The 25056-nt window shown below is 51.6% G+C and overlaps 12 protein-coding genes across 12 annotated transcripts; 8 read left to right on the top strand and 4 right to left on the bottom strand.

Annotated features, from left to right (window-relative positions):
- Nucleotides 1-193: 193 nt before the first annotated feature.
- On the bottom strand, nucleotides 194-2815 carry N7462_004292 (shikimate dehydrogenase family protein; the record flags this gene model as incomplete). The annotated part of the gene is made up of 2 exons (XM_057076018.1): nucleotides 194-1229; nucleotides 2778-2815. The coding sequence occupies 2 exons, from the start codon at nucleotides 2813-2815 to the stop codon at nucleotides 194-196; spliced, it is 1074 nt and encodes a 357-aa protein (XP_056935523.1).
- A 62-nt stretch (nucleotides 2816-2877) lies between these two features.
- On the top strand, nucleotides 2878-4751 carry N7462_004293 (sugar porter family MFS transporter; the record flags this gene model as incomplete). Its single annotated transcript, XM_057076019.1, has 4 exons — nucleotides 2878-3414; nucleotides 3504-3905; nucleotides 3980-4291; nucleotides 4359-4751. 4 exons carry the CDS (start codon nucleotides 2878-2880, stop codon nucleotides 4749-4751), a joined length of 1644 nt encoding a protein of 547 aa, XP_056935524.1.
- A 452-nt stretch (nucleotides 4752-5203) lies between these two features.
- Nucleotides 5204-6301, bottom strand: N7462_004294 (Gfo/Idh/MocA family protein; the record flags this gene model as incomplete). The annotated part of the gene is made up of 1 exon (XM_057076020.1): nucleotides 5204-6301. The coding sequence occupies one exon, from the start codon at nucleotides 6299-6301 to the stop codon at nucleotides 5204-5206; it is 1098 nt and encodes a 365-aa protein (XP_056935525.1).
- A 703-nt stretch (nucleotides 6302-7004) lies between these two features.
- N7462_004295 (sugar phosphate isomerase/epimerase family protein) lies at nucleotides 7005-8087 on the top strand (the record flags this gene model as incomplete). The annotated part of the gene is made up of 1 exon (XM_057076021.1): nucleotides 7005-8087. One exon carries the CDS (start codon nucleotides 7005-7007, stop codon nucleotides 8085-8087), a length of 1083 nt encoding a protein of 360 aa, XP_056935526.1.
- Nucleotides 8088-10997: 2910 nt separating this feature from the next.
- On the top strand, nucleotides 10998-11975 carry N7462_004296 (5'-methylthioadenosine/S-adenosylhomocysteine nucleosidase family protein; the record flags this gene model as incomplete). The annotated part of the gene is made up of 1 exon (XM_057076022.1): nucleotides 10998-11975. One exon carries the CDS (start codon nucleotides 10998-11000, stop codon nucleotides 11973-11975), a length of 978 nt encoding a protein of 325 aa, XP_056935527.1.
- Nucleotides 11976-12008: 33 nt separating this feature from the next.
- N7462_004297 (uncharacterized protein) lies at nucleotides 12009-13646 on the top strand (the record flags this gene model as incomplete). Its single annotated transcript, XM_057076023.1, has 1 exon — nucleotides 12009-13646. The coding sequence occupies one exon, from the start codon at nucleotides 12009-12011 to the stop codon at nucleotides 13644-13646; it is 1638 nt and encodes a 545-aa protein (XP_056935528.1).
- A 568-nt stretch (nucleotides 13647-14214) lies between these two features.
- N7462_004298 (WD40 repeat domain-containing protein) lies at nucleotides 14215-15069 on the top strand (the record flags this gene model as incomplete). The annotated part of the gene is made up of 1 exon (XM_057076024.1): nucleotides 14215-15069. One exon carries the CDS (start codon nucleotides 14215-14217, stop codon nucleotides 15067-15069), a length of 855 nt encoding a protein of 284 aa, XP_056935529.1.
- Nucleotides 15070-15793: 724 nt separating this feature from the next.
- On the top strand, nucleotides 15794-16405 carry N7462_004299 (WD40 repeat domain-containing protein; the record flags this gene model as incomplete). Its single annotated transcript, XM_057076025.1, has 1 exon — nucleotides 15794-16405. One exon carries the CDS (start codon nucleotides 15794-15796, stop codon nucleotides 16403-16405), a length of 612 nt encoding a protein of 203 aa, XP_056935530.1.
- Nucleotides 16406-17445: 1040 nt separating this feature from the next.
- N7462_004300 (nucleoside transporter) lies at nucleotides 17446-18999 on the top strand (the record flags this gene model as incomplete). Its single annotated transcript, XM_057076026.1, has 1 exon — nucleotides 17446-18999. The coding sequence occupies one exon, from the start codon at nucleotides 17446-17448 to the stop codon at nucleotides 18997-18999; it is 1554 nt and encodes a 517-aa protein (XP_056935531.1).
- A 1111-nt stretch (nucleotides 19000-20110) lies between these two features.
- Nucleotides 20111-20671, bottom strand: N7462_004301 (uncharacterized protein; the record flags this gene model as incomplete). The annotated part of the gene is made up of 2 exons (XM_057076027.1): nucleotides 20111-20532; nucleotides 20656-20671. The coding sequence occupies 2 exons, from the start codon at nucleotides 20669-20671 to the stop codon at nucleotides 20111-20113; spliced, it is 438 nt and encodes a 145-aa protein (XP_056935532.1).
- A 410-nt stretch (nucleotides 20672-21081) lies between these two features.
- On the top strand, nucleotides 21082-21285 carry N7462_004302 (uncharacterized protein; the record flags this gene model as incomplete). The annotated part of the gene is made up of 1 exon (XM_057076028.1): nucleotides 21082-21285. The coding sequence occupies one exon, from the start codon at nucleotides 21082-21084 to the stop codon at nucleotides 21283-21285; it is 204 nt and encodes a 67-aa protein (XP_056935533.1).
- Nucleotides 21286-21385: 100 nt separating this feature from the next.
- N7462_004303 (putative ethanolamine kinase) lies at nucleotides 21386-23094 on the bottom strand (the record flags this gene model as incomplete). The annotated part of the gene is made up of 5 exons (XM_057076029.1): nucleotides 21386-21560; nucleotides 21682-22031; nucleotides 22128-22549; nucleotides 22717-22828; nucleotides 22918-23094. 5 exons carry the CDS (start codon nucleotides 23092-23094, stop codon nucleotides 21386-21388), a joined length of 1236 nt encoding a protein of 411 aa, XP_056935534.1.
- Between the last annotated feature and the right edge of the window lie 1962 nt (nucleotides 23095-25056).

The raw sequence follows: 25056 nt of genomic DNA on the forward strand, positions 1-25056 counted from the left end.
CCAGCAGGATCTGGCGGAAGCCGTCTTATCTGTAGATTCAGAGTCATGTATTCCACAACCGACGCCATCCATCTATAATGCCAGAATTTTAAAGCTCTATACAAATCGTTTCATGACATGAGGTTATAATAATCAAATGAAAGAAAAGAAAAATGCGCAAAGAATCAAGGGACGTGTAGAAACGCTCATGCCTTTACAGGGTCGAGGCCTTCTTCGCGGCCCGCTCTGCGACAGAGCCGTTGACGACGTCCTTCACAGCCTGCACCACGCCCGGGGTGCCGACGACATCGCGGCCAGTCCAGAGACGGGCCTGCTCCAGACCCTGCCAGATCAAAGCCTCGGAGCCCAGGATGACCTTCCAGCCAGCGGTCGACGCCAGCTGGGCAATCTCAGTCCAGGGCACGGGGTGGTAGCACATCTCCAGGATGACACCCTGCTGGGTGGAGGCGGTGGCAGCGGAGCCGAGGAACGCGGTGATGACCTCGCGGGAGCGCAGCTCCTCGGGGGTCTTAGGCGGGTAGTTGGGGATACCGGAGACGATGGCAGCAGGGGCCTCGAGGCGGGCGGCCTCCTCGGGGTCAGTGACGTGCTGGATGGGTGCCTGGGCCGTGACATCGGGGTTGCGGGAACGGTCCTCGGCCAGGATGGTCGCGACCTCGTCAGCGTCGCGGTTGACGATGTAAATGCGGCTCGAGCCAAGCCAGCGGCGCATCACGTAGATGGCGGTGCGAGCGGTACCACCACCGCCGATGATGAGAGCGGGCCGGCCGCGGAAGCGCGAGGGATCGGGCGAGTTCTGGATGAGAGCCTCGCGAATGCCGTCGCAGTCGGTGTTGGTACCGACGTACTGGCGGGCACCGGTCTCAGGGTCCTTGCGCAGGAAGATGGTGTTGCAGGCGCCGGCCTGGCGGGCGTGCTCGGTCAGGTCATCCAGGTGCGGCATGATAGCGACCTTGTGCGGCATCGTCACAGACGAGCCGACGAACTTGGGGTTGGCGCGAATGGAGGCCAGGAAGGTCTCGATGGCGGGAGACCGCGTATAAGGAGGAGGGTAGGTGGCGGAGGTGCCGGTCACGCTGGACAGCGGAATCTGCGTCCAGTTGAGGCCCAGGGCATTGTAGACAGTCTGGTGCAGCGGGGGCGACAGTGAATTCAGGAGCGGGTGTCCATAGAGATAGGCCACGCCATCCAGATGCGCGGGGCTGGTGATGGGCTCCTCGGGGGCTTGACTGGCGGGGGGTAACTTGAGGCGCGGCCATGATGAATGTTGTCACAGGGAGGGGGAGGAGAATTGATGGAGGGGAAGGGGATCAGGGTGCGATGAGGGGCAAGAGATATTATAAGAGTGTCAATGAGTGGGCCGGAGCCGATCGGGTCCGTGTTGAAGCTATTGCGGACAGGATTTTACCAAGCACAACAGCGTAAGAGTAGAGCCGCGGAGGGCGGAGAAACACTTTGCTCCCTCCCCACAATTGCCAAATATCCACCACACGTCGCCACTTCGTTTCTTTCCCTCCCCACGTCCCTCGGCTAGGCAGCCCCTTCATGGAATCTCCGAGCCCGATCATTACAAGCCTGTATTATCGGTTGACTGTATGGCCGAGCTCAGCTGGTCTCATTCCTTGTTTGCTGGTCCCGTGCAATTCATCCTGCAACCCCTCCCCCGAAGAGGGCGGATGTCCTGTCCTCTATCCGTGGGCAGAATGCTTTGCCACAACCGCTCCGCCTCCCCCCGTGGGGATGTCAATCTTCTGGGCATGATTCGAGGTACAGAGTTTATTGAAAATAAGGAAGCCAATAAGAGCATCAAAGTTACCAGATCAGCCAAGACGAGCCAAGATCCAAGAAATTCGCAACCGCGTTTGGTCGTTCTTCAGAGCCCAGAAACGTGACTTTGCCTCAACACCCAAACGGCGCCGGGGGATCGCTTTTCCCCGCCACCCACTCACTCTCCATCGTCCATTGGCCGCTCTCTTCCGCGGTCTCGCGTGGCTCCGGTGGGTTCCTCGAATCAGCGAGAAGCAGTTTCATGCTCGTGCAGTCGGCTTGCAAGACCTAGAACGTGCGTTTGCCCTGGGGTACCCCGTATGGAGCTACGATGTGCCTATGCGGAGGATAGCACACTTTGGGGTCATCTCCAGAACCTCCCCGGGAATGGCTCCACTTCGTCAGCGGCATCGGAGCTCCCCACAATCCACAACTCGTGGCCCAACCAGCAGAGATTTTCAGATCACACGCCCAATACCCTTCCTTCACCAGGCCAAGCCCAAGCCTCTTTTCCTTTGTAGAAAAACTTTCTTGGGGCCAAGGGGCAGCCACACGAGTTTATGCTTCTCGGCGGCGCACTGTTCGCTTGCCAGCCAACCGTAATCTCTATATCGTTTTGCCGGAAGTTAACCCTACCCAAGGTTGTCTGTGAAGGCAAAAGGCAATTTTGCGCTTAACTTTTCTCCGCCTCCACGACACATGGTCTACTCGCCCCCCTAAACTGCATGACCCCGGATTTCCTCTTTTCTTCCCCAAGTTTGCAATCTTCCGTCTGGGGTCTGGCGCGACTATTTAGGTCTCCCCCATCCCTCTGTCTTGCACAGATCATTTCATTTCCTCCTTCTCACTCCAGACTTCACTTCCTCTCCCCTTCCCCCTTCCTCCATCTTCCCAACCTTCAACCTTCAACCCACCACCACCACCCACTTGTTGATATCGAGTGTTGATACCTGCACTTGTTGGTGCTGCAACACAACTTATCCCTCGACGGGATCGATCTGACCTCCTACTTGAACATTGCATCAGTAGGACAGATCTTGGTGCCCATCGCGTAGTTTTACCGCGTTTTCCATCTTGATACCAATTTCTCCCTCATACACGTTCGCCACCATGTCTATCCTCAAGGTGGTCGAGGATCGGCCCACGCCCAAGGCCGTCTACAACTGGAGAATCTACCTCCTGGCCGCGGTAGCCTCATTTACCTCGTGCATGATCGGCTATGACAGCGCCTTTATTGGCACGACCATCTCCCTGCAATCCTTCAAGGATGAATTCCACTTCGACACCATGAGCGACAGCGCGCAGGATTTGCTGAGCGCCAACATCGTGTCTCTCTACCAGGCCGGTGCCTTCTTCGGCGCGTTCTTCGCGTACCCCATTGGTCACTTCTGGGGACGTAAGATTGGTCTGCTCGCTTCAGCATTGGTTTTCATCCTCGGTGCGGGTCTCATGCTGGGTGCCAACGGCGATCGGGGCCTGGGCCTGATCTACGGTGGACGAGTCCTGGCTGGCCTGGGTGTCGGCGCCGGCTCCAACATTACGCCCATCTACATTTCCGAGTTGTCACCCCCAGCTATCCGAGGCCGATTGGTTGGCGTTTACGAGTTCGGCTGGCAGGTCGGTGGCCTCGTCGGCTTTTGGATTAATGTATGTTTTCTCCTCCCCACGGGGAACTCACAGCTTGGCTGCCCCATAATCTTTTCATACGCACAAATAACTAATAATCACAATTACAGTATGGCGTTGACTCGACCATGCCCCCTAGTCACAAACAATGGATCATCCCATTCGCTGTTCAGCTCATCCCCGCTGGTCTCCTGCTCATCGGCGGAACCTTCATCCGCGAGTCGCCTCGCTGGTTGTTTTCGCGCGGTCGCCGGGAGGAGGCCATCAAGACTCTTTGCTGGATCCGTCAGCTGGATGAGAACGATATCTATATGGTTGAAGAGATCGGTGCCATCGACCAGGCTCTGGAAGAGCAGCGTGCCTCTATTGGACTCGGCTTCTGGAAGCCCTTCCAGGCCACTGCTACCAACAAGGTGGTGCAGTACCGTCTTTTCCTGGGAAGCATGTTGTTCTTCTGGCAGAATGGCTCGGGCATCAACGCCATCAACTACTACTCTCCGACCGTGTTCAAGGTAAGTCCTCATAGAATCTTGGTCCCACCATACCACATCCAAAGTAGCCAGCTACTAACGCCATTGAATCACAGAGCATTGGTCTCACCGGTACCAACACTAGTCTTTTCACCACTGGTATTTTTGGCGTAGTCAAGACAGTCGTCACCTTCATCTGGATTCTGTGGCTCATCGACCGTGTCGGCCGACGGATGTTGCTGTTGGTCGGCGCCTTCGGTGGCTCCGTCTGCCTGTGGATCGTTGGTGCGTATATCAAGATCGCCAAGCCGGAGCAAAACAAGAGGTCGTCGCTGGACGGCGGCGGTATTGCGGCCATGTTCTTCTTCTACCTGTGGACTGTCTTTTATACCCCGACCTGGAACGGCACCCCATGGGTCCTTAACTCTGTGAGTACACCCTCTCTCTCTTCGCAAGCATTTTCAAGGAACAGCCGGCTAACAATTGGGCTCCCAGGAAATGTTCGACCCCAACATGCGTTCGCTGGCTCAGGCCTGTGCTGCCGCCTCTAACTGGCTGTGGAACTTCCTCATTTCCCGCTTTACTCCCCAGATGTTCGACAAAATGGGATACGGCGTGTACTTCTTCTTCGCGTCGCTGATGCTGTGCTCCATCGTCTTTGTCTACTTCCTCATCCCCGAGACAAAGGGTGTTCCGCTGGAGAGCATGGACCAGCTGTTCGAGATCAAACCCATCTGGAAGGCCCACGGGGAGATTCTTCAGAGGCTGCGCGACGAGGAGGAGCGGTTCCGCCACGATATCGAAGAGTCTGGTGTCGGGAACAAGGTTGGCGCAGAGCAGGTGGAGTACACCAGCCACAGCGAGCAGAAGCAGGACTCCGCCGTATAAAGGCTCCACAGATGTGTAATCTGGCGTGTTCAGAGAGGTTTTTTTTCCCATGATATCATGCTTTAGAGGCCGGGGCACGTTTGTTGGTTGTTTTTTTTCCTTTTTGATGAATTCCTTGGTCATGAATGATGTAAGGCGTACGCCCTGGAGAACTGGAATAGTGTTTGAATAAAGTGACGATAATGAACATTAAGACTTTGAAAACTTTCCGCTCGTTGTAGACGAAAAAAGCTCGCATGCTCCTTCCAACAAAGGTTGTTCGGAGGTATTAAACATTGATCTGCGACCCCATTTCCATATGCACATAGTGAAGAAGTAGCTGAGAAAAGAGGTTGATTTGGTACCGTATGCTAGACTACCAAAATTTCGCCAAGGCAGAATAAGGTATAATCGAGCAAGACAGCGCTTTTACACCCGACTCGGAACCCAAAAAAAGAAGAAGAAAAGCGAGTTCATTGGGTTAGAGGATCAACAGGGATATCCACGGGCTGGCCCGTCTGCATGGCTGTTTCAACCGCCTTGCAAACAATCAGGGCCCGCAAGCCCTCCTCACCTGAACAGCTAGGCTCCGCATTTCCGCGGATCACGTCCACAAAGTGCGCTAGCTGGAGATCAAAGGGCGCAGCCTCGTCCGGCAGAGGAATTTTCTCCGTGCTCAGAGGATTCGACCAACTCTTCTCCGACGACCCATCGTAGCTCCACCGCGTGAGATCGGGCACGCTCAGTGAGGCATCTGAGCCAAAGATGCGGTAAAAGTCCGAGCCCTCGCGAGAGGCCGCGATCATCGGGTTCTCGCCAGTGCCGGTTTCGAAGTTATGGGGGGACGGCGTCGCATCACAGACGAGAAAAGTGCCCACAACGCCGGAGGCAAAGCGCAGCGTGAGCGCCGCGCCTTCATCCGCATCGTGGGGCGGACTCGGCCGTTGCGGGAGAATCTTCTCTGCCTGGATGCGGACGATCGGGCCAAAGAAGTGGTGCATCAGATCAATGTCGTGGACGAGGTTGATCGGAATGACGCCGCCGCCGCGGGCACCAGATGCGCGCCAGTCGGTCGGAGGCGCGAAGTACGGATCAGGCTTGTAGAGCGTCCACAGGCCGTTCACTGCAATCGGGCGGCCCAGCGAGCCGGATTCAAGGACGGATTTGGTGGCCCGCACGTAGGGGTTGAAGCGACGGTGGTGGCCGACGAGAAGTTTGAGGTGGGCTTGTGCCGGCTCCTTCGCGAATTTCAGGAGGGATCGGCCCGTCTCCAGAGTGTCACTGACCGGCTTCTCGAGCAGGACATGTACGCCGCCGGCAAGCAACTCCTTGGCCACAGGGACATGAGTATGGTTGGGGGTGCAGACAATCGCTGCGTCGGGTTTGTGCGGAGACGCCAGCAGGGCTGCAACAGAGGTATAAAAGTTGGTTTTCAACTCTGCGGCAGTAGTAGGGCCCGTTGGTGCTGGGTCGACGAGAGCAACCAATTCAGTTGACGGATTGGAGATCACGGAATGAGCGTGACGCGGGCCGATGAGCCCGGCACCGACAATTGCAACTTTGACAGACATTGCGGAGGACAAAATGACCAGATAATTCGATTATTACAAGATTCAGCAAATCGGAGGGATGAGCACTTCTAGAGAAGTTCTAGAGAAGGATTTTGTGGGGTTTCAAGGTGGTAGATATGAAGGAGTCGGATGGACGGTCATCGTCGAAGAAGCTGGGGTAGTCGCCATGTCGGGCACCTCGGGTTTGACAGCGGGCTTGGCAATGGCGTTAAGGTAGGATAAGTCCTAACCGACAGGTCCCAAAAGGATAGAATATAACCGGGTACCCACGGTCATTATATCGAGCGACCCAAGGGACCTTCCCCCCTCTGCTTTTCCGGGCAAGTTTCAAGAACCTGTTGTGCGAGTGGAGGAAGTGGAGCGGGTAAACGCAGAGCGCGGGAACGCTTACCCGGTCAGGTGACCTTTCTCGATCGCCATCGCGCAAAGTTAGGGAAGGCAGAACGCAAAACCACCAGGGTGAGGGGGAGAATGTTTTCTCAGATCCATTTGAATCCAGACGGGAAAAAGAGGATAGCCCCGGCTAGTTGGGCTCGCCAAGTTGTTTTTACTATTTCGTTGCGCTTTGTGGCATTGATCATTTCTCCTTGTCAAAGATCCCCAGCACGCGACCGGATCATCATCATAAAATAAGTCGTCCTTTCTGGCCAGTATCGATATTTTCCCCGATTTCAACGGTTAAGATCATATCCTAGTCGCCAAGATGTTCAACCGCCCAGGAATCGCGTCTATGTCTCTGGGCCGGCCGTGGATCCACGACCTCCCTGGCAAGCTGATGCAGGCTGCCGCTCACGGCTTTGAGGGCATCGAGCTCTTCTTCGATGATCTCGACTGCTATGCCCAGCGAGTCTTCAATGGCGACCACCTCGAGGCTTCCCGTCAAGTACGCCGACTCTGTGAGCGTCTTGGCCTGACGATCATCTGTCTTCAGCCGTTCTCCATGTATGAGGGCCTGCTCGACCGGGCAGAGTCTGACCGTTTAGTGAATGAAAAGCTTCCCAAATGGTTTGCACTGGCTCGGGCGTTGAACACAGATATGATTCAGGTTCCTTCAAACTTCCTCGGTCCTGATCCCAAGACCGGGGCCCCGCGGACCACCGGGGACCGGGCCGTCATCGTTCGTGATCTTCAGCGGCTCGCTGATCTGGGCGCTGGAGCTGGTTTCCGCTTCGTATACGAGGCTCTTTGCTGGGGCGATCACGTCAACACCTGGGAAGCTTCATGGGAGGTTGTCCGTGATGTCGACCGTCCTAACTTCGGTCTGTGCCTGGACTCGTTCAACATTGCTGGCCGTGTATATGCCGACCCGGCCTCTCCCACTGGCCAGACCCCCAATGCTGCTGCAGACCTCGCCGCGTCCCTGGAGCGCCTGCGCACCGCAAATATCGACCCCGCCAAGATCTTCTATGTGCAGCTCGTCGACGGCGAGCGCCTCACGGCCCCTCTGACCGAGGACCACCCCTTCCACGTTGACGGCCAACCCGTCCGTATGTCCTGGTCCCGCAATGCCCGTCTCTTCCCATTTGAGGAGGACCGGGGTGGCTACTTGCCCATTCTCGACGTTGCCCGTGTATTTTTCGATGACCTTGGTTTCCGTGGCTGGGTCTCTCTTGAGCTTTTCAGCCGCACTCTCGCTGACCCTGATCCATTCACTCCCGCTGAACATGCTCGTCGGGGTATCGACTCATACTACAAGATGGGCCGCGTCCTGCAATGGGAGGGTCAGGCTCCCAAGAGCACCGCTACTATTCCGGAGCCGTCTTCTCCTGTGCAGCACCGTCTGTAAAGCATTGATCGGGTGTTGAGTTTTCTTTTCCCATCTGGGATCTGTATATATTTTCTATGTTTTTATGATTGTCGATGATATAAATACCGCAGAGGTGATAGTATAGATCAGATGTATGAGGCATCTACATAGCGATGGCAATTATTTGCATAAGACCGTCAATACAAAATTTCCATGAATCTCTCCAGTCTATCATGAGTACCACTTGATTGCTAAACACGGCTCACATCATCAACCCCCAGCCAAACTGGTACTTCGGCGCGAATATATAAATGGCAATTAGTGCAGCGTACCCGGCAGGGGTGGAGTTGGTCCCAGCGGCAGGAGGATTAAAATGAATGTAGCATCCAACACAAAAAAGATTAAGCCCCTATTTCTAGCGTGAGACATAGTATATTGAGATATACATATTAAGAAAGCGGAATGTCTACTTGGCCTTTTCGATGGGTTGGACGGCAGTAGACGCTACCAGTGTCTCCGCCTACCCACACCGCTTCGCGTTGTGGGTGTGCCACGTATAAATGGTCACCCACACATAAATGGTCACTTTTTGCTATTTCCCCTATCTTCTACTGCATACTACTAGTATCTATAAAGAAACCTAGCCCGTTCAGACGTGCTTCCTCTGCTCTATCTAATGATGCCTGGGATTCCTGTGTAGGATCTGGTGGTGGTGATGTTCTATACGCTTTCTTCCACTGCTTCCTTACCCGCTTCCGCTCTGCCTCTGCTTCCTTCTTATTTCTTTTAGCAATAGAACGATTTGCATCTCTAATAGAGAGCACCCCTGTTTTGCTAAGCGGCGTTTTAACCTAGCGCTTAGTGATTGAGCGCTGTAGTGGTTGTTGAGCTTCCCTAATCTTGCGAATAGTATCGTTCGCTAGATTTAGGTTCTCTATAGCAATCTTGTTATGATGAAATAACCGGTCAAGATTGCGTTGCTGCCTAGGTGTAAGACCTTCTTGTTGATATCTAGCAATCTTCTTTTGATTCTTCTCTAGATCCTGTATAGATCTAGGCGGCGATTTATCGATACTAGAAGAAGATATAGTGGTTTGTAGTGGCGGCGAAGGTGTTGAATGAAGCGGTTGTAGATCTAGCGCTATAAGACCGGGGTAATCTTGGATAGGAAGGCTATTAATAACCTTTCTACTATCGACTGGATATATCCTACGATCTTTAAACGATTCACGAATAATTCGCTGGCTAAACGCTCTATTCCGAATATTACCGATTATTCGAAGGAACTCTGATCTTCCGATAGGGCTTCCACCCTAAAACGCGTGGTCGTTATTCGCTAAGCGGAAGTGTTGCTTATAGCTTAGAAACGGCTTACCGTCTAGCGGCTAGCAAAGATGTGTTGTATGTGGTAGGAATCCTATTGGTAGGATATCGTTCTCTTCGCAAAGATGTAGGAATTCGAATGTAAGATGCGAACCGTGACTGTCGAATATTAGGCTGTGTTTTTCACCTGATTTCGTACGGTCGTATGTTGATTCTATAAAGAATCGAAGCTATTGAACTGCTATACTATCGGTTATCCAACCGTTTAGCGATATAGTAATAGTAGTTCTTGGTGGTAGGTCGTCTGTTTGATTAAACCAAGATTCTATAAAGATACCGTTGCCTTTAAAGATGAACCAGGGTTCTAACTGCTACCCGTCGGCAGCTATACACTCGATAGACGTAATATTTTCGCCTTAGTCTGGCTGAGGAAGGTCTACTATCTTCCTACTACTACTACTAGTAGTAGTAGTAGTAGATATAACGTTTCTAGACCTTCCTTCGCCTAGTTGAAAGCCGTATTCATCAAAGTTATAGACTAGACGTGCAGGCGTTATCTTCTTGATCGTTTAGGCTAGTAGATCGTACTAGTGCTGTAATGCTGCTGGATCCTCTGCTAGAATTCGCTTTGACTCCTTCGTATACTGCTTATTTGGCCCTAATTGAAGATGTTTAGGAAGCCTATTAATAAAGCGATACGCCCACATCTTGCTAACCGACGGCTTCCCGACGCGTTGGCATGCACGATTCGCCCACGCTTCTAGTATCCTAGGAGTGATAGGCATATAGCAATCGTTCATATATTGTATCCAGCGAATCAAAGCCTCTTCTTGATAGGCTTCTAGAGCGTGTTTAGCGTTACGTATAGCTGTTTTAGGCCTTGCTCTCTTTTTAAGCCGATTAGAGAGCGTCGTTCTAGGCACGCCAAATTCGCGTGCTAAACGCGCTATATTCGGCTTCTCCTCTCGTGATGCAGCTAGGCAGGCCTCAGCCATACGAGATTCATCAAAATTAGGCATATTTAGATAGTGGTGTTGGATAGGGAAGCAAAAAATAGGGTAGTAGAAAAAGTGACCATTTATGTGTGGGTGACCATTTATACGTGGCACACCCACAACGCGAAGCGGTGTGGGTGGGCGGAGACACTGCTAGCTCCATCCCAGACTTTCCCCGCTCAAGTTAAGAATACTGGAGTGTACTAAGGCACCATACTTTCCTTAGATTGTCGTTGCACCACTCAAGGTTCTAGCCTTACCCTAGTTCATTACGGAGTGTTTAACTATGACAAGCCGGGGGGATGGCTCTCTCTTACATGTTGCCAAGATTGAAATTACCCCGCACTTTCAGCCTCGAGTGGACTCTCCTCCCCTGGCAAACGCCAAACCAGGGAACCACTACTTCTTATATGATATAAATCGATTTGAACATGCCTAGCTTAAGCCTAGAAGCTTGAACCCGATGCTCAGATCTACGGTTCGGCTCTGTTCTTAATATGAACCACATTAGCTAAGCGTCTTGCTTAACTATATCTTCAGCCCTTGTCGTGCAACACACATATCAGCGCGATATCTTCCGCGGTTGCCAAGAAACCCAGATTATTATGGGCCGATATCCTCAGTGGCTATGATGAAGCACGCCATGACGTCCCTGCCCTGCGAGGCATACACAGTGGCAATGATCTGCCCACTAGAAGTGGAGATGAGTGCCGCCAGATATATGCTGAATGAGGAGCACACAAATACGCCATGCGAGCAACTAGACACTAACCAGTATATCCTGGGACAGCTGAGTGGGCATAATGTGGTCATTACCTCCTTGCCATTGGGCTCCCAGGGAACTGTCTCGGCGGCCACCGTCGCGATGCGATTGACCCGAACCTTTCCTAATATCAAGCTGCGGCTTTTAGTTGGCATTGCAGGAGGAGTACCTAGCTCCAAATATGATATTCGATTGGGTGATGTGGTAGTGAGCACCCCATCTGGCACCTTTGGGGGCGTGGTGGAATATGATCTAGGGAAGCAGACACCCAACGGCTTCATACGGAAGGGCTTTCTTAGTCCACCTCCTACAGAGTGGAGAGATGCTATTTCCAGAATGAAATCCGATCATCGGGTTCAATCCAATAAGGTTAACGAATTTCTGGCGGAAATGCTGGCAAGATCTGCTCGGCTGTCTGAATATGCACGGCCGAATCCCCAAGATGACGTTCTATATGATTCAGCCTACGAACACCAGCCAGAGGAACCTACATGTCTGAGATGTGATCCTTCAAAAATCGTCCCTCGTCAAATAAGAGAATTTCATCATGAACCAATTGTGTTCTACGGACTAGTCGCCTCTGGAAATCATGTCATGAAACATGCTAGTGAGCGCGATCGAATCAGCACGGACTGCGATGGAGTCCTCTGCTTTGAAATGGAGGCTGCTGGACTTATGAATGATTTCCCTTGCCTGGTTATTCGTGGCATTTCTGATTATTGTGATTCTCATAAGAATGACATTTGGCAACCATACGCTGCGGCCGCGGCAGCAGGGATCGCCAAAGAACTCCTCAGCTACCTAACACCTATCCACGGTCCGTTGATCTTCATATTTATGGAATAACCTTTTGTTTTTTGATCTCTCCCCCAGAGCGCTATGGCTGACCATTTTCTTCTAGCAGCGCCTCGTATCAACGATGAACGGTCTACCGAGTGTCTTCGACACCTCTTTGTGACAGACCCGGAAAAGGACAAGCAGCGCATTGAAAGTGATAGAGACAATCTCCTTAGGGACTGCTATTCATGGATACTCTCAGATTCCAAATTCAAAGCCTGGCAAGAAGCAGACCAGGACCAACTTTTGTGGATTAGAGGCGATCCAGGTAAAGGAAAAACCATGTTAATGATTGGCCTTGTGCACGAGATTACGGCCCACTTGCAGAGTCGGCCAGGCCAAGGAATTCTTACATATTTCTTTTGTCAGAGTAATCTTGTAACACTGAACAATGCTATTTGCATTCTTCGTGGCCTAATTTGGATGATTGTTGGCCAAGATCAATCACTGATGCGACACGTCCTGGTGGAGTATGATAAGTTTGGAGAGAGACTATTCGAGGGCCCGAATGCTTTTTTTGCTCTCCGCTCAATCTTCGTCAATATTTTACAAGATCCAGCGCTTGCCATGGTTTACGTTCTTGTTGACGCAATCGACGAGTGCAGCACCGGATTGGATAAATTTTTGAATTTGGTTGTTCAAGGAACTTCAGGACTACCGTCGAGGGTGAAATGGATTTTGACCAGTCGTCACAGACCAGATATTGCACAGATGCTTGGACAAACTGCCGTTCAGCATCGCATAGACCTGGAAGAGAACCAAAATCCTATTGCCGAGGCAGTGACAACGTTTATTGAATACAAAATGAACTTACTTTCACAGGACAGGTTTTACGATCTCGATCTGAGGAATCATGTGGGGCAGATCTTGCGAGAGAAGGCGGGAAATACGTTTCTTTGGGTGGCCCTAGTGTGCCATGAGCTCGCAAGTGCTGAGAGCTGGGAGGCCGAAGCAATCGTCGAGGAGCTACCATCTGGACTTGAGCCGCTGTATGATCATATGCTCTCTCAGATCAAGAATTTGCGCAAGAGTCAATACGAAGTCTGCGAAGGAATTCTTCGTTCAATGGCCCTGGTATTTCGGCCTGTCAACTTGAAGGAATTGCAAGCGATTACCTTTCTCCCACCCCGTTTGGCAAGCAATATAAACGGTATGAGGAGCACGATCGAATTATGTGGGTCTTTCTTGACAACTCAAGAAGGAGAGATCAGCTTTATTCATCAATCTGCAAAGGATTACTTGGTCACTGGTAGTGGACAGCTAATATTTGATGGCGATCAGGCGGAAGAGCATGCCAAAATAGTGACACAATCCATACAGACCATGTCCAATATCTTGAAAAGAGATTTGTTAGATCTGAAACACCCGGGATATTTGATATCACACTTGCCAGCCAATGAGACACTCGCTGGAATGTCATATGCCGTGTGCTTTTGGGGTCATCACCTCCTGGAATATATTGGAGGATCTGGAAATCCCAAAAATCATCAGGATCTTTTATTGGTCGTGCATAGCTTCTTGCAGTCGCATCTTCTTCACTGGATTGAAGCTCTCAGTCTCCTCGGCAAGATATCAGATGGGTTATCAATCATTACGCAGTTGAAGTCCTGCATCAAGGCATGCTACTTAAGCATTCTTAAGAAGATTAAATACTTACAACCTCTAGGTTTCTGTGAATAGTGATCTATTTCACCTGTTACATGATACAACCCGTTTTCTTCTTCAAAGCCGTTCGGCCATTGAAGAGACACCGTTGCAGATCTATTCCTCATCCCTGATTTTTGCCCCAAACCGGAGCATCATCCGAAACCAATTCAAACATTATATACCCGACTGGATCCGCCGGTTACCGGCTGTGCGAGACGAATGGAGTTCACTCATTCAAACATTTGAGGGCCACAAAAACTGGGTAAATGATGTCGCCTTCTCTAATGATGGATGTCTTGTTGCATCTGTGTCGAATGATCACACAGTTCGTCTATGGGATGTTGTAACCGGCTCTACGCAAACATCATTAGAAGGCCACACAGATATAGTGAAAGCAGTCGCCTATTCTCCTAATGATCGACTTCTGGCGTCTGCTTCTAACGACTGCACAATACGGTTATGGAACCCGAGTACAGGGGATACGTGCGGTATTCTCAAAGGGCATACAAGTCTGATTAACGCAATCTCCTTTTCGCCAGATGGAAGATCTCTCGCATCCGTATCAAATGATCGTTCCGTGCAGATATGGGACACCACCACGATGTCATCACGACATATTCTTCAGGGCCATAAGAATTGGGTAAACGATGTCACCTATTCAACAGATGGCTGTCTTCTCGCGACGGTATCCGCCGATGGAACCATCCGCCTGTGGGATGCTGATTTGGGAGTGCTCCATACCCGATTTCGGGGAGGCATGGGCTGGCTCAATGCCGTTTCAATGTCCCCTCAAAACGTGTTAGCTGCTGGTTCTGCTAATGGGAATATCTATCTATGGGATATCTCAACAAAATCCCGACTCGCTGTCCTCGAAGGTCACAGTGGCGGCATCAATGATGTCATATTCTCATTAGATGGACATCTTCTAGTATCTGGCTCCAATGACCGTAATGTGATGATATGGCAACCCGCAGAATTCCGCGAGCTTGCAACATTTGAAGGTCATACGGCTGCAGTTAAAGCTATTAGCTTCTCTCCAACTGAGAACATTGTTGTCTCGGCATCGGCAGACTGTACAGTTCGGCTTTGGGATACTGTAAAGCCGTCCAGGTCTAGTGGCCTGCCGCGACATAAAGACACGGTCACTGCGGTTGCTGTCTCACCAAATGGCGAGTTGGCGGCCTCGATATCTACAGATGATACTGTTCGTTTATGGAGCACATCTACAGGCGCACTAATATCTGTAATTGACAGAGGCCCCATTTTCATGGACATTGGTCTGGCGTGGTCCTCTACCGTTGGATTCTCATCTAACGGTCAGGAAATAGTGGGAACTTGGGCCGATGCCGCAATATACCACTGGCAAGCTACGAATGGCAATTTTACGGAGTGGTCATGCTGTAAGCTCGAAAAGGGAAAAACATTGAAGATTGATCATGTCAGTTTTTTCCCCTAATAACCAACTCCTTGCTTCGTTATCCGATGACAGGATTGTGCGCATATGGGACGTTACATCGGGTTGGATACGCACGACATTTATTGGTCACCGGGAGCCTACGAAATCTCTGAGCTTTTCTCCTTGCAGTCAGCACGTGGCGTCTGCATCTGAAGAGGGTTCAATCTGTATATGGGAAGCGACAACAGGGGTCGTACAGGCCACTTTCAGGGGTCATGGTGCCAGTGTGAACAGTGTTGCATTTTCCTCTTGCGGCCAGTATATTGTATCAGGCTCTACCGATACCACAGTGCGGATATGGAGTCTGAGGGATAAGAAAGTCCAGAAAATTCTGAAAGGTCATGATACGCCTGTGAATACCGTGGCTTTTTTCGATAACGACAGACAAATATCTTCAACATCGAGCAATGGGGGGGCCTTTATATGGGAAGTTGCTACTGGTTCGGTACAGAAAAAAGTCACAGGGCCACATGCTTATGAGGTCTTTGTTTCGCCAAATGGCCGTTTCGCCGCCCGGAAAGAACGGCATGACATACTCTTTCTCGATGATTTGGGAACACGAAGCAAACGAGAACACCGAACACCACCTGCCCCTCCAGAAGAAGCTGTGTCTTTCGGATCCGTCGCTTTTTCAAGAAATAGTCAGCTCATGGCATTGATCTTAGGGAACGGTACCATTCAGGTTTGGCACACCGCCAAACTCCGTAGGTATTGTACTATCAACATGAATCGAAGCAAGATCAAGGAAATCGACGCCCAAGGACCGACCCACCAAAGGCACGCAAGAACCACAATCATTAAGTTTGTCAAATTTTCACCCCACAGCGACTTCCTGGTCTGCGCTTTGGAGGAATCTATCTACGTTTGGGACGTTGCAACAGGGGGACTTCTCAGTACCTTTGCCCATATCGACAAGGTGAATAGCACTTCAATTTCGTCAGACGGGCATCTTATTGCTTCCGCATCATCAGATGGTAGCATCCGAGTCTGGGAAGTCATGACTGGTGTGTTGCGCAATATGATGGTAGTCAACGGTAGCAAGTCTGGTGTATTCTTTGGAGATGGACTGTTCAAGAGACCAAGGCGGTCCCGAAGAATCATTTCAGGGCAAATAAAGTCTTTGCGCCTGCTCAGGAATCGACGGTCCTTGTTTGTCACCAATCCATGGATAACATGCCACATGGACCGTCTACTCTGGCTGCCTGCTGAGTATCGAGCTACATGTATGGCCGTCTATGCTGACACTCTTGTCTTGGGCCATGCCTCTGGGGGACTTACCCTGCTGGAATTCGATGTGGACCGTATTCCATTGTCTGCCCGTGGCAGTCAAAGCTGAATATGCGTTTCTCATTATTCATTTCTGTGAAATGGTGGCGAAAAACATATTTAGAGGGGAATTAGTATCGTTTTGAATGTCATTTATAGATCAACGAAGTCCCCTCAGGGACTCCACAATGTATCAACATTGTAAAAATGAGATTATCACTACACTTACCCATACTAGGGCATTTCTGCCTCTTGTTTGGACATTCTTTGTCGGCCTCGTTTTCTGCTCTTTCTTGGCGTTCCCACTTCTAACTCTGACATAATCTTAGGCTCGGATTTCTCCGACACCATCGAGCGCAGGTCCGAGTGACAATAAATTAAATGGTCTGCCCTGTCTTTCGAGATAGTGATAAGAAATTTGATCATAATTGATTTCACTCACGATAATGACAGTTAAACATACCCCTTGTCGCCACAAGTGGTAGAGCGAGATAGCTTATCTCTTTGTGTACAACAAGTAGGGATAAGCTTATCCGAAGCCTTCTGGGCAAGGCTTGTTCCCAACTTATCCATGTCAGCCAAGTCGAATTACGACCTTTGTCCTCCGCATGACCAGATGAGCCCATAAATTCCAGCCCAAAAGTGAAATAGCACATCCAATTGCATCTTGTTTCCTGCTTCGAAAATCTAATGTCACCTCCCTCTACGATTTCTGGATTCAGTTCCCCTAATCCACATCCACGTGCACTGTTCCATGATCTAACTTTGTAGAAGCGGAGTCCGTAGATAGCCCGAGAGCCATCCAATCGACTGTTTACGTGGCGCGGCCTTGGTGTGAGAGGCGAGTCCGAAAGGGGAAAGGGTATATCGGTCTAATGGACACTTACCTCCCAACCAGCCACTCAGCTCTGCGAGGTAAAAAAGGCCGTCTTATTAGAATGAAAGAGTGGCAACAGTGGAATGACCTGCCCGGGCACGCCTTATCTTTCCCCGCGACCAGCCTCCCGCGTTAAAATGGCCCCCCACAGTACCGGCTCCGTACTTTCCAAGTCAATTGCTCTATTGCCCTCGTGCGATTCTTTTCTCCCATCACGAGAGTGAATCTGGCATATGGCGTTCGATCCAGAAAAGGGCCCTAACAGGGTCTACTACTCTTCCGAGGAACAGAATTCGCTCGAGGCCGATGCGAACGACAACAATGCCGCTATTTCTCACGAGACCGGCACCCTAGCCAAGCTCCGAGCCCTGGAGGCTCGCATGGACAAGAAACTCGGGATAGAGTCCGAAGCCATTACTCGCAAACGACCCGAAGACAAGCGAAAGGTGCATTGGGTGGAAGAGCTGTCAATGGCATTGTTATGGGCAAGCGGCACAATGAATACGTCCTGCTTTGCGACTGGGTTTCTCGGGTGGGAATTCGGTCTCAGCCTAAAGCAGTCGATAGTGATCACTATTTTGGCTTCAATTTTGGCTGCATCACTGAGCGGATTTTGCGCGACTTTTGGCGCCGCCACTGGATTGCGACAGATCAGTGTTAGTCGCTATAGCTTCGGTTGGTGGCCCAACAAGCTTGTCGCCTTGCTCAATAGCATCCAGCAGATGGGCTGGGCTGCCGTATCATGTATCACTGGAGGTCTGGCTTTGACAGCGGTCTCAGATGGACATGTGTCCTTGATTCTGGGAATTGTCATCTTAGCTGTTGTGGCGCTTATCATCTCGTTCGTCGGATTAAATGCCATTCTGATCTACGAGAGATGGGCCTGGATTATCTTCTTCGTCATCTTTCTTATTTTCTACGGCGAGACGGGTAAGTATGCCGACAATACGGCACCACCCACTGTGACCGGCCTCAATCTCACGGGGGCAGTTTTGAGTCTGATCGCGGTTGTCTATGGCTCAAGCGCGTCATGGTGCACCATGGCCAGCGACTACTATGTTCATTATCCTACCAATGTGAGCCGTGTCAAGGTCTTCCTCATGACAACCTTTGGAATTGCAATTCCCACCTCCATCGGCATGGTCGCTGGCTGTGTCGTTGCTTCCGCGTTGAACAATCAAGGTGAATGGCTCAATGCGTATGAGGATCAAGGAATCGGCTACCTCATCCAAGACATGCTCTATCCCCGGGGATTTGCGAAATTTCTTCTCACTCTGCTCGTCTTGTCTGGAATCAATGTCAACGTCATCAGCATCTACAGTGCTGCGATCTCCTTCCAACAACTCTCACGACCCTTTGCCCGGATACCTCGTTTCATATGGACACTATTCTGCTTCGCCTGCATTCTCGCATTGTCCATTGGTGGTCGGCAGAAGCTGAATACCTATCTTCAGGATTTCCTGAGTTTACTGGGGTATTGGTGCACAAGTTATGCGATCATTCTTTTCGAAGAGCATTACATCTTCCGCAAGGGCAACTTTGATAACTATGACTTGGAGGGGTGGAACGACCCCGCCAAGCTTCCATTGGGCATCGGCGCGTCAATAGCATTTGCACTTGGAGTTGTGGCATGGTGTATGGGCATGGATGAGACTTGGTTTATTGGCCCTCTTGCTGCCCTGATTGGAGATTATGGTGGCGATGTTGCGAATGAGTTTACATTCGTGGTGACGGCGTTGTCTTATATTCCAGCGCGGTATTTGGAGCTCAAGTACATCGGTCGGTAGACAGTCGTTTGATTATGTCGGTTATCACTGATGGTCTGCATTAATACATATCTTGTGTCTTTTCTTGTATCAAGATAAAGACTCCTAAATTCATGCGAAATAAAAGACTTACTGTGGTTGTCACTCATCTCAATGTTCAAAACTCAATGCGCTCAAAATCAAAGTAACAATCAGGTATTTCATCCAGGATCTGAGGGGCTTGTTTGGTATATCAGCTACTTTCTTTGCGCTCAGCTTGTCGACTGATCTTTGATTCCGGAACAAGTCCTCTGAGAGAATGAGAGATTGTGAAATTCAGCTTCCCTACTGATAACAACTGAAGCTTGGAGAGTCTAGTATAATCTACAGCCTCTCCAATCGCCGCCATAATGTCATTCATCGCTTGGTTTTGTTGGCAAAAGTGCAGCCCGATGATGAAGAAAGACCCACATGATCATACGGTTTTTCAGAATGAACGACCCGCAAGTCTGTGACAAGATGAATCTTGCTGTCAGGATCCTTGTTCTTGCAACTAGCATGCACCATCATTCAAGTTCTTGTTGCACGCGCGGGATCTCGAGACCAAAAGATGCTAAAATACTATATAGGATTAAATACTGACTTGTTGATGCACTAAAGACAAGACAGAATAAGCCAGAACAAACTAGTTGACCTCGGCGACCCAGGTATATGCATAGCCAGGCTAATACTACGACAGCCTCCTCCAAAAAAAAAAAAACCGGCACCTACCTCTCAGACCGCCAGATCTCCATTCGCACCGGACAGGCCTCTCCGCACGCCTCACAACCGCCGACTTCCCAAGCCTCGATCCAAAGCCCAGCCACCGGGGACGACCTCGTTTCCTGGCTATAGAAACACGACATCCTCTTCGCCTCGCGGAGGCGCTACACTCGGGCTGATCGTGCGGCGATTGACGCGGGGATGGCACTGCTGCGCGTTTTTGTGACGGAGCTTGATGCGGCGCGCGCTGGTACGGTTCCTACCGGCGCAGGTTTGATCTGTAAGTGTACAGTCGCCATTTGTTCAGTCTCTTCTTTTCAAAATTTGGTTCTGTCTAGCTTAGCTTAGGTGGTTGGGCGAGGGCAGGTATGAGATCCATGCGGCGGCGTTTCTATTCAAGGCGCGGGGCAACTAGGCCAGGGCGAAGAGTAGTCACGACAGTGCTGGTGCGGCGGTTCATTGCGCAGTTGCGGGGTGCGGTGGTAGACGGCGCGGTATGCGCGGCTGTTGCAGTGGCTGTGGTTTGGGGAAGAGGAGGGCGGTGCGGTGCGGTATCGGACGAGGCCCGGCCCGAGGCGAGTGTGGGAGGGCGAGGAGTATACAATGCAGTCTCAGAGGGGGAGATGCAGAGGCCGGTGGGGCTGGGCTGTGTCCCTGCTGGAGGAGATCGGGCTGGGACTGGAGGGGAGAGAGAGGAGAGATTCATCGCGATACCGCCGATGTCTCCGTAGGATCTGTCGGCGTTTGGGGGTGGGCGGGGAGGGGAAGGGCTGTCGTCGGCTTCGTCGCCTTTCTCGTGGGCAGAAGCCTTGTCTAGCAGACATGATGGAGGAGAGAAGAGGGTGAGGCGGACAATGTGTGTGCGGTCTTGGAAAGTACCGAGGACATCCACCTACCGGGTCGATTTACGCCAGATTAGCGGACTCTCTGCTTCACTTAGTGGCGTCTGCATCTGCGAGCAGCGACTCTGCAGCAGTGGAACCCAAGTGCATACAATGGGACAAGCGGTAACGGGGCACGCCGATTCGGGAAAATCCACACACGATTAGTATTAACCTAGCTAGCTCTGAACAGCCCGTGCTATCTCCGATCCACGGGCCCCCCAAAAGGAGTGGTGTAGATGGAAATTTGGGGGAGACATGGGGACTATGTGCAAGATGGGATGAGAGAAGTCATGATTTTAGCACACCCAACACCAGAATGAAACAGCAGAAAATGAGAATGGACACCGCAACAGCAAGAAGAGAGAAACACAGAAGACGTGAACAAAAACACCATGACGTCGCAATGCAGAGGGTGCCTCAGGCTGCCTCGGCACGTGGTTCTCCTGTCGGGCCGCCATTGGACATTCGCTAGGAAACCATGAACGAGGCGAACGTCATCCGCTTCATCATCCGTCCCTGGCCCAGCGGCAAAAAAGAAAGTCAGACTAGAAGAGCGATTTCTCTTTTGCTGGAGCCTGTGGAGCATGCAGATTATGACGATGAGGACCAATTGGGTCCTGTCGGTAGCCCTAAGAAGAGGGGCGCAGAATGCAAGGAGCGATACGGGGGTGTCGTCGACTAAGAATGCGCCGTCAATGCAGTGGGAAGAAAAAAGAAAAGAAAAGAGGGGTCGCTCGCGGCCGACAGAAGAGACTGGCTCTCCCGCGGGACAGAGAACCTGCCTATGCCTCCTGCGCCCAGCGCTCCTCACGGAGGGGCATGCTCTCGCCGGCCAGTTGTCGGCTCCCGTCAACCTCACGCTTCCACGCCCAGTACTCGCCTAGGCGGAGCTCAGCGTAGCTGGCGTAATCGAAGTCAATCTGCGAAATCTGGGCCTGGATCAGAGCCCACACCCCCCTAAAGTGGAACCAAACGTTAGCACACGCTAGATTTTGACGGCCCCCCATATGCGAGGAAAAAGAAAAAAAAATGTGGGTGGTTCGGATGGAAACCCCAACGAAGATGGGACAGAACTTACCAGTACAATCCAGGAATGCCACGGAACCGATCAACGTCCTGGTAGAGCCGGTCGACGATCTCAGGCTCCGAGGACGGCTCAAGGCCACGGTGCTGGCAGTAGCTCTTGGTATACTCGGTCAGGAATTCCCGGCGCACCGATTTGGTAGGGATCATGTTGTAGTCGCAGTCATAGCCGATCCACTCGGCCAGGTGGTTGGCAATATCGAAGGCTGCCGGTGCGGGAACGGCGTACTCGTAATCGATAAAGTTGACCGGGGCAATGCCATCGTCCGAGATTTGTGGACGGGCTTCGTCGCTCGGGAGGACAATCACGTTCGCGCACAGGAGATCACAGTGCGAGAAAACCAGCTGTAGAAAAACACCCCGAGGTCACTAGGGTTAACCAGGCTGCCAAGAAAAGGGAAGGGAGAGAAATGCAGCCAAGAGAGCATTCGAATCACTTACACCGTCTTCACCAATGCCTTGCCCATCATCAAGTTGGCCCACCGCCCACTGGAGTTCCTGCTGCAGGCTCAATCGCCGGGCCCGCTGCTCTGGTGTGGCCACGGGAAGAGCGAGGACCCATCGCTGGAGGACCGCCCACATGGACGAGCCGGCGCGCCGCGGTTGGATGACAGTCAAATCGGACTGCTTGTCGGCCACAGAGGCTTCGTCTGAGGGAGCAGAGCCTGCCCCAGTGGTAGGGAGTACGGCGTGCCAGTGTGCGAGTTTGCGCGCAACCCCACGGAAGATCGGAGGGGTGACCAGGTCTTCGTGACCGCAAGGCTTGCCGCGAATGAACCGGTAAAGGAGGCCATTCTTGAAGCGCGCAAGAAGGGGCGGAGCGAGGCCTCGGCTGGCGAGGAGGGCATGGGATGTGGTTTCTCCTAGAAAGCGCCGAACGGGTCTACTATTAGTATCACAGGTCGCACTGGAGCAGCTGCGGAGGGGAAAACCCTCCCCTGGAAAGAAAGAGCGTCGGAGAGAAACCAGTCCAGGGGAGGAGGGGAATAAAGGCTGCAGGGAAGAGGATCGGCGCGGGGGAGGTTCGTACTTTCACGGTCAATAAGAATCTCTGTGCCATTGCCATATGCGCGCATCAGTACCGCCTCATTGTCAATCTGCTCGTCCGTCAAGCCCTGCTTGCGGTTGATGATTTTCAGGAGCTGCAGGGTGATGTCAGTAAACCGAGTCCAGTAAGGGCAAGGGCCCAGTCCCCGCAACAGGTAACGGGAAGCCAAAGGGCGGGACGCACAGTATTGGTGATGCCATCGGTGAATCGCACGAACTCGATCTTGTTGCCGGGTCCCTCCCAGTCGGGGAGAAGGGTCAGGATGAGGCGGAGGGCGGAGGCTTGCGAATCGGCGGGACTGTAGGACAGAGGGATATATCGGAGGGCCGGGGGGGCACCGTTTGGGCTGGAGGAGTCCATGCTGGCGAGAAGGAGTAGGAGGAAAGAAGCGTGTCAATGCGAGAATGCCGAAGTTGGGGCAACGTTGGCCAGGCGCTTTGTCGCGGAGGTCTGAACGAGGAGGGGGGGCGGTTCTGTAGTCCAATGACAGAACTGTTGGAATGGCCGGCGCGGTTGGATCAGGGGAATTTAACGCTCGACAATCTCTCGTGGTCGCAGAGAGATCTGCAGGGTGAAGTGGTGTAAAAGAGAAAGACAAAGGAGTGGGGAGGGCAGAGAGAGAGAGAAAGGAAGACGGGGAACTAAATATTGGCCGCAATAAAATGGAGGGGGACTTGGGGTCTTAAGGGGCAAGTGGTCGCATGAGGGACTTCCAGGGTTCGGCAGCCCATTGGACTAAGGCAACGAAGTTTGGACCCGAAAGACCTAAAAAAGGTAAAAGAGCGCCGTTCAACAGTGGAATGAAACACAGAGTCGTGCTGCCCGCTCCTTGATTGGGACCACTGGGTGAACTAGCTGCACTACCAAAGTCAACTGGTTAAACGGGCGGCAGGTACTCCGTATACCTGGCATACCTCGACTTATACCTCCTATCTAGGACGTCGTGGAGGCTGTCACCGCTACGGACCAAACCATGTGAGTCGAGGCATGTACTAGGACCCAGTTTCGGCTAAGGGTATTTGACATCCTGCTGGAACCCGCATGGAGCAGCAGGGAGAAAAATGGGACTCGGTGGCGGCTCATGTAACTTCAGTGCCTGGCCCCCAGGACCCTGAACCCACGGTCGCCCGTCGCCGATCGGCCGGCAAATATAGATAGATACACGGAGTCCAGAGTACTGCGTGGATACTTCGGGCACGATGTCAGTCCTGCTGAATCGACCCCAATGGCATTGGAAGACCCTAGACGTCTCTTCGATATTGTCCAGGGTCTCACTCCATAGTTCTATGACCTGGAGTCGAGAACACGATATATACATATATATATATGGGCATGGACTTTCGGGTATACTCCGTCCAGAGGAGAAAAAAAAACAACCTCGAACTTTTTCTATAGTCAAATAGAATAAAGGATGGGGTACGTGGTCATCATCATGTCGCACTGTCACGGCAATGCGCTTGACTGCGACCCCTCTCGATTGTGAGACTCGTGATGGAGGATGATGACACTATTCTGCTGAGCCATTGTTCAAGACATTCCTATTCTACGGCTGGGCCAGACTCCACCCAAGTGGAGGAGGCCTCTTTTTTTTTCTCTTTCACATGCGAGGCTGAGACATGGAGCAGGTCACATGACCCAATTACATAATTGGGATCACGAGCGGGCCCACCTTTCGGTACACCGGCCAAACTATTTCTCCTGGTCCCCAATCGGCACTAGCGCCATTTGGCAAGATTTTGTTTAAATACGCCGCCGGCCATCCCGACCTTGCTTGTTTTTTTTTTCTTCTCCATCATCAGTAGCGGTTTACTACAAATGTAAATCAATCCTGTGGCTCCACAAAACGTGGCTTGCTGAGGGTTATCCTCGTGGTTTTTCAACCTTTATGGGTTTCCTTCCGTTCCCGGCCTCAGAGAACAACGGTCGTCTCTCTTTTTCCCTTCCAATTATGGCTGTGCTAGGGTTCCCTTTCGGGAGCTCCATGCGCTCTAGCTGTGGAGGGGTCGATATATTCCATTTTTTACAATATCTGTTCTGCAAGATAAATCTCTATGCAACCGTATTGCGTAATTGGTCTGGACAAGGATCTCGAGCTTGTTTTCTTATGTGGGAAGAAGCGAGGTCCGGATTGGATTTTTAAGAATGCCAAGCATTCGATCCCATTCCCCTGCTGCCAACGACCGAGCAGATCTCCGTCATGGAGGGGCTCAACAGCCGGCGGAACGTCGTATGTGGTCAAGAGTGCTGCGGCCTCGACTGTTTACAAGTTGTATACATGCCCATATGGGAATTGCCGGGTTTTTTTTTTGCCATTCGAAAGAC

Source organism: Penicillium macrosclerotiorum, assembly GCF_028827735.1.
Source record: "Penicillium macrosclerotiorum strain IBT 26536 chromosome Unknown utg000003l_segment0_segment0, whole genome shotgun sequence".
Classification (NCBI taxonomy): domain Eukaryota; kingdom Fungi; phylum Ascomycota; class Eurotiomycetes; order Eurotiales; family Aspergillaceae; genus Penicillium; species Penicillium macrosclerotiorum.